The sequence below is a fragment of the Mastigoproctus giganteus genome, chromosome 6 (genome assembly GCF_048544385.1).
Source record: "Mastigoproctus giganteus isolate SK-2022 chromosome 6, ASM4854438v1, whole genome shotgun sequence".
Classification (NCBI taxonomy): Eukaryota; Metazoa; Arthropoda; class Arachnida; order Uropygi; family Thelyphonidae; genus Mastigoproctus; species Mastigoproctus giganteus.
This window is the reverse complement of record NC_143580.1, coordinates 53,771,345-53,784,519: the sequence shown is the minus strand read 5'-3', so window position 1 is coordinate 53,784,519 and position 13,175 is coordinate 53,771,345. Positions and strand designations below refer to the sequence as shown.

Sequence of the window (13,175 nt, the reverse complement as noted above, 5' to 3'; positions counted from 1 at the left end):
ATTGCCTTCACTTAATATTACAGCTAATGGAGAAAGCAAATGAATATAAAACACCATTGTGCCTGGCATTTGTGGATTATGAAAAGGCATTTGACTCCATACAGCGTAAAGCAATGTTTCGGGCATAGATACCCCATATATTATGATTTTGAAGAAAATATATGAGAACACTACCTCCTCTATTAGACTAGACAAAGACAGTAACAAATTTAAAATTGAGAAAGGAGTTCAACAAGGAGACTCTCCGAAGTTGTTTACTGCTGCTCTTGAGGAAGCTTTCAGAACATTAGACTTGTCACACAAAGGAGTCAATGTGAATGGAGAGTAGCTAAACCATTTACGATTTGCAGATGACATTGTGACCATGCTAGCCGGGTGAGTAAAGTGGCTGCCTGGCAACCCAAAAGTTGTGGGTTCGAATCCCGCCTCGGGATTGGATCAGAGTAAATGCAAATACTTTGGGAGGTGCATTGTGGCCACAGAAGCTGATGCGCCAATAACTAACAAAAAAAAAAAAAAAAAAAAAAAAAAATGCCATGATCCCAAAGAATTAGAGGAAAATCTTAATCAGTTATGCAGAATTAATAAGGATTTCAGACTAAAATAATGGAAGATATGCCGAAAACTACACAGCGAAGAATAGAAAGAATTATATTAGTGATCAGATTGCTCGATAAGAAGAGAAACACATGGATTAGGCAGTAAACTCAAGTAAAGGACATTTTTATCAAAACTAAAGAACAAAAATGGTCTTGTTTGTTTGTTATTTGGTTTTTAGGAACATTAGCAACTAAGGCCATATTTGTTCGGGGATATGCGGTGGTCATTCCCTGACCTTTCTGCATCCTCCATATTTGGTGGTCACGGGCTCGAACCCCGGTCTAATCAAGAAGCGTGTGCTACACACTGCTGCTCCTGCCCACCTGGCTATGGAGGCGCTGAAAATGGTCTTGGGCAGGACACATAGCTCAAACACATGATAACAGATGGACTAAGAAAATAACAGAATTGTACTCAAGAGGAGCTAGAAGAAAACCTGGAAGACAATGACTGAGATGGACTGATGAAATTCACGAGTTCGTGGGTAGTGAATGGATAGTCATTGCAACTGGAAAGTTGCTGGAGAGGCCTTCATCCTGCAGTGGATTGAAAATGGCTGATGATGATGACTTGGGTTTCAGGAAGGCTTTTGATACTGTTTCACATAAAGGCTGCTGTACAAACTGGAGCAATATGGTATTAAAAGCAAGTTACTGCTATGAATAAAGGGATGGTTAAAAGGAAGAAGACAGAGAGTGATTATCAATGGGCACTGCTCTTCTTGGACTAATGATATTAGCGGAGTTTCCCTGGGTTCAGTGCTAGGTCCATTTTTTTTTTTTTTTTTTTCAGTTTTCATCAGACTTAATGTCTTAAGTTTGCAGATGATACAAAGTTTGGCAGGGTGGTTTATGACAGTCATCGTCAGGGATGGGCCATTCCGAGGGTGCAAGGGGTGCACTGCACCCAGGCGGCAACGTTCAAGGGGCACCTGAAAACCTGAAACTTACATACACATATGAAGAAAATTTTAAAGGATATGGTTGCAGGATAGATTTGCAGAAGTTTGCCTTCAGCTTGCAGGTGGTTGATTGTTGAAACAGGCTTCCATCTGTTGTTGTTGAAGTGAATGGGTTGAATAAATTCAAGGGAGAACTAAACAAATTCTTGGAGGATACGGGTGGGTGAACGGTAAACTGTTTTTTTTTTTTTTTTTTGGATGATGCCATATAAGCTTGATTTCTTGCATCATTTGCCATTGCTACTACTGTCAGTGGGAAATGATGCCAACCAGGTATTTTTTCAAATTAGGAAATAGGTGAAAGTCTGATGGTGCTAGATCCAAGATTTTCAAGTCTGTTCCACCAAGATTGGCGGAACAGACTTCCATATTTTGTTGTGGAAGTTGATAGTCTAAATAAATTTAAACCTGAGCTGGACAGGTATTTGGAACGAATGGAAGGGTGAAATGGGAGCGGGTTTTTTTTTTTGGCTGATGTTGCATAAGCTTGCTTTCTTGCATCGTATGCCTCTACTAATGCTAATATGTTCAGATGAGACGCCCAAGAGTCTGGCAATTTACCGAACTGCTGCTTGTCGATTACTCATTGCCAAATCATGTACCCTGTCAATTTCTGGAGTGATGGATATTGAAGGTCTTCCACAGATTGAGTCATCTTTCAAGCTCTCCCATCCTCGTTTAATTTCTGCTGCCCACTTCTTAACCATGGAATAGGGACAGGCAATTCCCCCAATGTAACTATAATTGTAATGTAATTGTAACTATATTCTCATGAATTGCCTTTGGGGTTAGTCTCTTTTTTCTCAAATATTGGATGACTGCACAGTGACTGATTTTGGCCATCGTTCCTCATTCACACAACTTTGTTGATTTCAGTACTACCTGTAATACCGGGCGCCTCCATAGCCAGGTGGGAAGGAGCAGCAGTGTGTAGTACACGCTTCTTGATTAGACCGGGTTCGAGCCCATCCCCACCAAATACGGAGGATGCAGAAAGGTCAGGAAATGACCACCGCATATTCCCGGAGCAATATGGCCTTAGTTGCTAATGCTCCTAAAAACCAAAAAAACAAACAAACCTGTAATACCACTGCATTGTTGAGTCAGTTTGATGTGATATAAGCACTAGGAAAATGAAATTGAGAGCAGGAGTGTGTTATAGGCCTAATAACTGTGATGAGTATACCAAACAGCTATACAGAGAAATATAGTGGGCCAGTAAATCAATGTCTTATAATGGGGATTTTAACTTTCCAGATGTTGACCGGAATTTGTGGGTTGGTCACTCACACACTAGCAAGAAATCTACACTTTTGTAGATTGCTTGAATGACTATTTTCTACAGCCATTCTGTTACAGAAGCAACAAGAGGAAGCAATACTCTTTATTTGGTTATCAGCAGTGATTCTACAAGCATTAAAAATCTGCAGATAAAAGACCCACTGGGTAGCAACAATCAGTGTACTAATATGGAATTTAATTAAAGACATAACTACTGTCAAGGGTAAAGGGAAAGGCTTTTGTAAGGATGACTACAGTGGTCTCAGACAGTTTTGAAATTCTATGCAGTGGGACCAACTGATGATGTTACCAACATCAAATTCTAAATGGAAAGCAGTCAAGAATGAAAAAATACTGTTTAAACCTTAGACCTAAATGGATGTCAGATGAATAATTGAGACAAGTGGCAGAAAAGAAAAGTGCATGGAATGCATATAGATTATCAGGTGATTCAGTAGATATAAATTAGTCTGTTATCAATTCACAAAGCAGGTTAGGCAAGCTAAGGCAGATTATGAGAGTACCTGGCATAGAAAAGCAATAAACACTTCCATGCTTTATGAACAGTAGAAAGAAGGGATTGAATCACATTGGGCCACTTAATGTCAGTGGGTTAACTGTTTCTGACCCTGCTCAGGTTGCTGACAAATTGAATAGGTATTTTGCATCTACATTCACACGTGAGGAATTCTTTAGGGGAAGGGATTCAGAAGTTTATCAAACTTTAATGAAGAACTAAATGACTGTGATAACCAAAAAGAAAGTGGAAGAGAAATTGTTGAAGCTGAAGGTAAAATAAGCATCTAGGGTGGATGGGATCTATCCAGTAACATTATGAGAGGTAGTAAAGGAGGTAAGAAAGCCTTTAGCCATAATTAAAAGAGCATCCTTAGATTCAGGGGAGGTCCCTACTGACTAGAAATGTGTGAATGTATCCCTAATTCATAAGAGAGATCAAAAGATGACACAAGTAATTACAGAAATCCAGGGAAAGTAATGGAGTCATTGATTGAAGAAGTAATGCAAGACCATCTGAACAGGAATACAATTATACTGCAATCACAGCATGGATTTATTAAAGGGTAACCTTGTCTAACCAATCTGATAGGTTACTATGATGCAGTGTCCAAGGAATTGGATGTAAAAAAATAATTTTGATATTATGTACTTGGATTTCAGGGAAGTTTTGATACTGTTGCACATAAAAGACTGCTATATAAACTGGAGTAGTGTGGTATTAAGGGCAAGTTAACTGCTATGGATAAAGAAATGTTTAAGTGGAAGACAGAGAGTGATTATCAATGGGGACTCTTATTATCAGTGGAGTCCCCCAGGGTTCAGTACTGGGCCAATTGTTATTTTCAATATTTATTAATGATATTGATGAAGATGTATTAGGCTTAATGTCCAAGTTTGCAGATGATACAAAGGTTGGCAGTATGCAACTGCAACAGGATCTAGAAAAGTTATGCAGATTGGCTCAGAAATGGCAATTGAAGTTTAATATTGACAAATGCAAGGTACTGCACATGGGTAGCAATAATTCCAGAGTAACTTTTCAACTGTGTGGTACTATACTCAGGGTAATAGAGAATGAAAAAGATCTGGGGATATTTGTGCAATCAGACATGAAATTTTCTGAGCAGTGCAGACATGCTGCCAGGACAGTTCATGGGATTTTGTCAATGATATATATAGAAACTTTGCTAGCAAGGATAAGAAGGTGATTATCCCTTTATACAAGGCCATGATTAGGCCACATCTTGAATATTGTATACAATAGAGGCCTCACTTCATTTTAGACTACCCTGACTGAGTAAGAGGGATCAAAAGATCCCTCCAGAGTAACATACCACACAGTTGGTATGTTATTCTGGAGTTACTGCTACCCATATGTTGTACTTTGCATTTATCAGTGTTAAACTTCAATTGCTATTTCTCAGCACAATTCCCTAACTTTTCTAGATCCTGTTGCAGTAGCATACTGTCATTAACCACCTTCCAACCTTTGTATCATCAGCAGACTTGGACATTAAGCCTGATATGGTGTCATCAAAAAAATATCATTGATAAATATAGAAAACAACAAGGGGCCCTCACCAAACCCTGAAGGACTCCTCTAATAATATTAGCCCATGAAGAACAATGTCCACTGACTCCAGTTTATACAGTAGTCTTTTATGTGCAGCAGTATCAAAAGCTTTCCTGAAATCCAAGTATAAGATATCAAAATTAATTTTTGCATCAAGTTCCTTTGTGACCAGATCATAATAACCAATCAAATTGGTCAAACAAGATTTACCCTTAACAAACCCATGCTATGTGTTTGATGTAGAATTGTGGCCTTGTCTTGATCCTGCATTCCTTCTCTTACCAGTGACTCCATTATTTTCCCAGGAACAGAAGTTAAACTAACTGATCCGTAATTACTCATGTCAGCCTTTGATCCCCCCTCTGTGAATTGGGGATACATTCGCACATCTCCAGTCCACAGGGACCTCCCCTGAATCCAGTTCTCCCATAATTATGAGAGAATACAAGGATGCTCTCATAATTATAGTTTAGGGTTTACTTACTTGCTCTGCTGCCGTCTTAATATAACTGGATAGATCCCATCCACCCCAGGTGTCCTTCTTATGTTTAACTTTAATAATTTCTCTTCTACTTTCCTCTCATTCATTACAAATTCATTTAGCTCCCTGTTAGAGCTTCTTAAACTTTTGGCATTCCCTTCCCTAAAGAATTCCTCATGTGTGAATGTAGATTTGAAATACTCATTTAGTTTTTCAGCAACCTGAGCAGGATTATCAGCAGTCGAACCATCAATATCAAGTGGACAAATTTGATTTATCCTCTTCCTTCTTGAGTTTACATAAGTAAAGAAGTCTGTGCTCTTTTTATTTTCATCCTTCTTAGGATTTCTTTTAATCAGCCTTCACTTGCCTGACCTTTGTGACTTGATTATGGACTAGTTTGTATCTACTGTATGCTTCTGTGTTACCCAATAATTTATATGCATCCCATGCACCTTTCTTCTCTGCTATGAGTTTCATCAGTTCATCTGATATCCATTTAGGCCTATACCTTCAAGAGTATTTCTTAATTGGTATGAAAAACCTAGGAGCTTGTATTAGTAATTCCTTGACTGCTTCCCATTTAAAATTTGGTATATAATTTACAAACTGCCTGAAACCACTGTAATCACCTTTACAAAAACAAACACCCCTCTCTTTACCCTTGATGATAGTTACATCTTTAAGTAAATCCCAAATCAGTGCACTGTGGTCACTGCCACCTAGTGGTTCTTTTATCTGCAGAGTCTTAATCCATGAATAATCACTGCTGATAATCAGATCAAGAGTATTGCTCTCTCTTGTTGCCTCTGTAACATGTTGCTATAGAAAACAGTCATCTAATACATTCACAAAAGCCTTGCTACTCTTGTGAGTGACCAACTCACAAGTTCCAATCAATATCTGGAAAGTGAATCATATATGTAACCATTTAAAGTCATTTTTTATGTAACCTGACCAGATTCTGGTCATCAACTAACCTTCCTATCTGCATATTAGCTGTCAAGCAAACTTAGACAGCTTCTCCTTTACTCCCATATCATCAATGACATTAAGGAAGATTAGAAACAGGAGGGGACCAAATGCTGATTCTTGAAGATGGGACTCCATTTGCTACATTGGTCCACCCTGAAGATTGTCCATTTATGATTACCTCTGTCTCATGTTTTAGCCTGCCTATGATCCAACAAAAGAGCAAACTTTAGTCCCAGTTTGTATGTTAGCCTTTCATAAGAAACCACATAAAAAGCTTAACTGAAGTCAAGTAAATAATATCAGTTATTTCTTGCATTCAGCTATTTTATGGCATCATCATCATAGTAAGTCAGATTGTTCAGATAATCCTTCATGAGCCCATGCTCTTCCTATCGAGATTATCTTATATCATATCCTGAACCATTGACTCCATGATCTTACCCGCTACAGAAATCAAACTCATTGGTGTATAGTGAACTGGGAAGATATTATTGCTTCTCCAGTCCAAGGGGACTGGAGAAACACCAATCATCCTAGAGCCTAATCATGATTCCATTAATGCCGATCAGGGTAGCTGGGTGGGTAAAGTGCCTGCCTGGCAAGCCAAAGGTCATGGGTTCGAATCCCACCTCAGGCTTGGATCAGAATAGAAAATGCAAAAATCTTGGTAGTTGCAACATGGCCACAGAAGCCGATGCACCAACAACTAACAAAAAAAAAAAAAAAAAAGATCCCATTAACATTCTCCAGTCCCCTTGGACTGGAGCATCACTGATCATCTTAGAGTCAAAGGATAATCATGTTAATGTTACTAACAATTTTATACACTCATAAGATGCTTTTTTTTTTTTTTTTAGTATAACTGGATATATATCTACCCATGGAGCCCTTATCTCCATCATTCTCAGCAGCTTTTGTAATATATGCCATTTGTGATATGACAAAATAATGAATATAAATATCTATAGAGATATTTATATTCATTATTTTATAGAAAGCTGATTCCTCTTCCCTTTCCCTTTGGTTCAACTGGAAAGGGAAGAGGAATCAACTTTCTATAAAATAATGAATATAAATATCTCTAAGATGCATATATAATAGATTTTCAGTCATAAAGATTGTTGCGAAGTACCTATTCAACTCATCTGTGTCTTCATTTGGGTTGCCACTGAATCTACTGCTTCTGTCATGTAAGGAGAACATCTAATTTATTCTTTTCTTTCTTGTATTCATATATCAGTAGAAGTCCTTGTCTCCATTTTCAGCTTTCATTGTCAGCGATTTCTCATGTTCATCTTTTGTATATCATACCCCATTAGTGGTTTTGTTAAAAATATGCTTGTAATTATCTTATGAATCAGTATCTTAAGATATTCTGTAACTCCTATTTATTTTTTTTTTTTTTTGTAGCAACATTCTTTTTTTTTTTTTTTTTTTTAATTCATTGAAACTTGCAATGTCCTTGATGTTATGCTGGAATTTGCATCCAATATTTGATTCTGAGACAAAATTCAGATTACTGGCTGTACTCAAAATTTAACTATATACAAAGGCTAAAGAAAAATCAAACTTGAATCCCTTTAAGTTTATACCATTACTGTCATATTCTTTAGAAGCTTCCATTATTCACAAAACTATGTAGTCACCATTGCCATTTTATGCAAAATTGGATGATTGACTCTTCTATTATAGATTCACCATACACCCAGAAGTACCTTTTAGTGGCTGGCTGAAAGCATACATGTTACCAGAAATTCTTAGGATTCACTAGCACATCCATTTCAGTGGGGAAGTACTTATTCTCTTCTAGAGTCACTTTGTGCTGATAGATAAGCCATGGTGCTCTGCAAAAAAAAAGTAAGCTAAAATGTATGACAAGAGCAAATATTAATTTGTTCTTTCATACATTTTTGGTATCATTCTCTTACAATGCTTTCCCACTGGAATGAATGTGTTCAACTTTAGTAAGTTAATAAAATCTAAGAAGCATCTCATTCTATTTTAGTTCCCCCTCCTGAAATTGAAGCTCCTCATCCATTCCTTTGATCATCAAAATTTCATTTATCACTACTCATTTTTATGTGTATCAGTATATATGCATAGGCTGTTGTCTTCACAATATCCATCTGCATAACAACTCAACTTCCAGTGGATGGATTTCATGAAATTTTATATTTGGTTCATATAGGAAGATTTGTCAAGCCCAAATTTCATTGAAATTGGTGAAATAAAAAAAAATTGGTCAAATTGGTTATATTTGCAGTTGTAATTAAAGTATTTGCAGTTGTAATTTAAATATTTGCAGTTGTAATTAAAGTGAAAGGATAAGTTAGAGAATGTAAAAGTATAGAGTATAAAATTAGAGAATGTAAAAGTATAGAGTTTTATTAAGTGTCCTATAAAATTATAATTTTATAATTAATTGATAAAATGATAACTATATTTACTTTTCACTTCAGTTAAGCATAGAGAAAGAAAAAACATTCGATTAATTTTAAGAAAAAAAATAGAATGTGCCTGAAATGTAATGCACTGTGTACATTACCTAACTTGTAATGGAAGTATATTATTGGATGTTTAAGAATTACTTAATAAAAAAAAGTTCAATTGATATCACATTTTCATTTATGATCAATTGTATCCTCTCCTTACATTAAGTAACTTGTTATCTATACTGCTCTGTAGTGTATTTGTTTTAATTTTACCTTATTACAGCTGAAATATTGTTTTAATTTAGATAAAACACGCAGCTGCTACAAGTAGTTTCTATGAACAAAGACGTAACTTAAATCTTCATGAACACATTAGTTTGAGCCTCCTTAGAGATGCTGGAGTCAAAGTTCCCAAGTTTGGTGTTGCCCATGACCCAGAAGAAGCAAAGAAAATTGCTCAAGAACTTGGTAAGAAACTGTTGTTGTGTCTAAGGTAATGTACCACAAACTGCATTTCATCTTTATGATCTGTATAGAAGTTTATTTTATTTTCATCCTTGCAGTAATTAAATAAAAAATGCAATCAGTATTCAGTTTCTTAATAACTAACCTTCATGGTGTAGTAATTACATGAATTTCAGCATATTGACCTTTAAAAGCCCTAAAAATTTTCTAAAATTTTGAGGTCAGTTTGTATGCTGAGTATAAAATCCTTAATGTTTAGGGTTAAAAAAACATGAATTAATACCAATCTATTTACACTTTATTTCATATATTTTTATTATTTACACAAATGCTGCAGCAAAGAAAAGTCATTGTCATGTTCCTGGAACCATTCCATAGTGATTCAGACTTTGTGCACCGGCGCATTATCCTGCTGGAAGTAATCATCTGACTGAAGATAAACTGTCAACATGAACGAATGTACTTGGTCAGCAACAATGTTTAGATACAATGCGGATACAAAGATACAATACATTCAGACGTGAGTATCAATGGACCCAACGTGTGCCAAGAAAACATTCCCCACACCATAACACTGCCCCCACCACCTTGCACAGTAGTCGTCAGATATGACAGGTCCATGGATTCATGTTGTTTTTGCCAAATTCTGAGCCTGCCATCAACATGATAAACCAGGAACTTTGACTCGTCAGACCAAGCAACTGTTTTCCAATCCTCGATAGTCCAGTGCTGGTGTTGCTGTGCCCACAGGAAGTGTGCTCCCTTGTTCTTCACTGATAACAAAAGTACGTGATGTGGCCGTCGGCTGTTGTAGCCCATTCATGACAAAGTGCGACTAGTGGTCTGTTGCGATATTTTGTTCTGTGCACCCAGGTTGTATTCTGACATGATGTGCAACATTGTGGCCCGTCTGTTTGCTTGCACAATTCTAGCCATCCTCCTCTAACCTCTCATTAACAAGCAATTTTCTTCCACAGGAGTGCCATTGAGAGAGGATGTTTTCTGTTCATTGCACCATTCTCGATACACCCTTGAAACTGTGGTGCGTGAAAAGTTCAGGAGAACTGCCGTTTCAGAGATACTTTGTCTAGTATGTCTTGCACCTACTACCATGCCATGTTCAAAGTCCGTTAGATCACTCCTTTTCCCCATTCTTGCTACGGTTTGTACGCTTAAGTGATACTGGAAAGGTTGGTTCTGCTGCATTTATATCCTCAACTGTGGTCATGTGACTTGCAACATTGTGGGACAAACCATTTGTGTGCACAGCAGGGATGTACCTAATAAAGTGGCAGCACAGTGTATACTTAAGGAAAATAGAAGTTGACATATATATGTTTGTTCCAGCAGGTGGTTAATTGCTGGAACAAACTTCCATCTGTTGTGGAAGTTGATAGCTTAAATAAATCCAAGTAAGAGCTGGACAAACTTTATTTTTTTTAAGAATTTCTTACATTATTAGTGGAACAAACTAATTTATACGCTAGGCAAGAAATTGAAAAATGTGGACAATACAAAAATATGCCAGGTCGTCAAAATGGAAGGACACTGACATCTCAGAAATGAAAATGTTTCTTGGACTTTTGTTACAAATGGGTTCTTGTTCTTTCCCTTCAATAGAGCATTACTGGAGTACAAGTGCATTATACAATGTTATGTTTTGGCTATCATTTATGAGTCGAAATAGATTCCAGTTGATATTACAATATTTTCACTTCACAGATAACTCATTACAATCTGCTGACAGGCTATACAAGGTAAGACCGATTTTGAATCATTTCAATATGTTATGTTATAAAAACACTGTATTGATGAGTCGTTGATGTTGTGGCGGGGGAGACTGAATTTCTGTCAGTACACAAAAAAATAAAAAAAGCACAAATATGGAATCAAACTTTACAAACTGTGCAAGTCCAACGTCCTTGTATGAAAATAAAAATTTATTTGGGTAAATCAGAAGAAATTGAACAAAACATAGGTCATACTGCTGAAGTTGTGCTATACTTGCTTGAAGACTACTTAGACAAGGGATATGTAATGTATATGGACAATTTTTATGATTCTGTTGCTCTGACGAAATTTTTGTCTACTCGAAAAACTTATGTATTTGGAACATTACACACCAACAGAAAAGAAAATCCAAAAGATCTGGTGATCAGAAAATTGAAGAAAGGAGAAGTTGCATGGCAACGAAATGGCCCTGTTGTAGTTTGTAAGTGGAGGGATAAAAGAGAAGTTCTCACTATTTCTAACAAACACGTTATTGAAATAGTCGAGGTACATAACCAGAATGGAAAACTTTCGATAAAACACAACATAATTCGAGATTACAATAGTCGAATGTAAAGCATAGTTTGATCAGATCAAATGCTCTCATATTATTCGGCACTAAGAAAAACCATCAGATGGCTGAAAAAAATTGCATTACATATTTTAGAAATATATATATACATAACGCATATATCCTTTTCTGTCAAGTTACAGGTTCCACCATAAAATCTCTAAAGTTCAGAGAAACATTCATTGAATTTTTGATTGGAGAAAAAATTCTAAACATTCCAAAGAAGATTTGGTCTGAACGTGACATTCATTATTTAGAGGCTATAACACCAACTGAAATAAAAAGCATGCCTGACTAAGCCATGTCAAGTATGTACCAGAAATAAAAAATGCCGAAAAACACTATTATTGTCCAGTGTGCCAAGTAAAGCTTGCTCTTTGTGTAGAAGAATGTTTCAAGAAATATTACAAATAAACACTATAATATTATCGTGAGTTTTAGTAGTACACTTTTCTTTATGTATTTGTAAATAAAATATATATATTTTTTTAATAAATTTTGTTTTCTGACATCATGGTTGATTTTTCATTCTTATCCCAAAAGCCCACTATCCATCAGTTGCACGTATTTGCTACAAATATACTCGTAGCTGCACCTGAAAGGCAATTCATACCAATCCGAGTTAACTCGTAAGTGCCGTCCTGGGCCAGATTGCCAAATATGAGTTAATCGTATTTGTATTATATATATATACACACATACAGGGTGTCTCAAAAACACACAGCATAACTTCAGGAATGAGTTCCTCATATGTAGACAATAAAAATATTTTATAACAACATAGTTCCAGAAATGCTTGGAACTATGTTGTTCCCGAGTTATTAACCAGAATGTCTTATCTCCCGCAGGTGATTTTCCTCATCACAAGGTACTGACAGAATCTGGTGGTTTTCCATTCTGACCATGAACTCAAATCAGGAGCAAGCAGATATAGTAGTAGTAGTAGCAGCATGTGATGCAAGAAAGCAAGTGTATGAGCTTATGCAGCATCAGCCAAAAAAAAAAAACACCATTCCCTCCAAATGCCTGTCCAGTTCCTCCTGGCTACTAAAGGCAAATTTTCCACACATCTATTCTACATCTGTCCTTTCTTAATTTGAATTTATGCCCCCTTAGGTTTGTAATCTGAACAAGTGGAAGGATCCCATCAGAATTCAGCGTGCTCAACCCATTCAAAGCCTTATACACCTCAATCAGATCACCATGCAGGTGCCTAGTCTCCAGCCACTGCAATTTGCAGAACTTAAGCCTCTCTTGGTAAGAGGATCTCTTCATTCCCCTCACCAATCTTATTGCCCTTCTCTGTACACGCTCAAGCAAATCTACATCCTTCCTAAAATGAGGCCTCCAGACCTGTACGCAGTACTCAAGGCGTGGCCTGACCATTGCCTTATACAGAGGTACAATCACCTCCTTTTCCCTGCTAGCAAAATTCCTATATATCATTGACAAAACCCCATGACCTGCCCTGGCAGCCTGTCTGCATTGCTCAGAAAACTTCATATCTGACTGCACAATTACTCCCAGGTCTTTTTTCATTTTCTACC

General features: G+C 36.8%; 1 protein-coding gene across 1 annotated transcript in view; it reads left to right on the top strand.

Moving 5' to 3' along the window:
- The window catches only part of LOC150084278 (succinate--CoA ligase [ADP-forming] subunit beta, mitochondrial-like), a 103,122-nt gene that overhangs the window by 5,024 nt on the left and 84,923 nt on the right, over positions 1 to 13,175 (top strand). Inside the window, exon 2 of the mRNA XM_090375142.1 lies at positions 9,128 to 9,290. Coding sequence (XP_090231268.1) covers positions 9,128 to 9,290 — 163 coding nt within the window. The remainder of the gene's footprint in view (positions 1 to 9,127; positions 9,291 to 13,175) is intronic.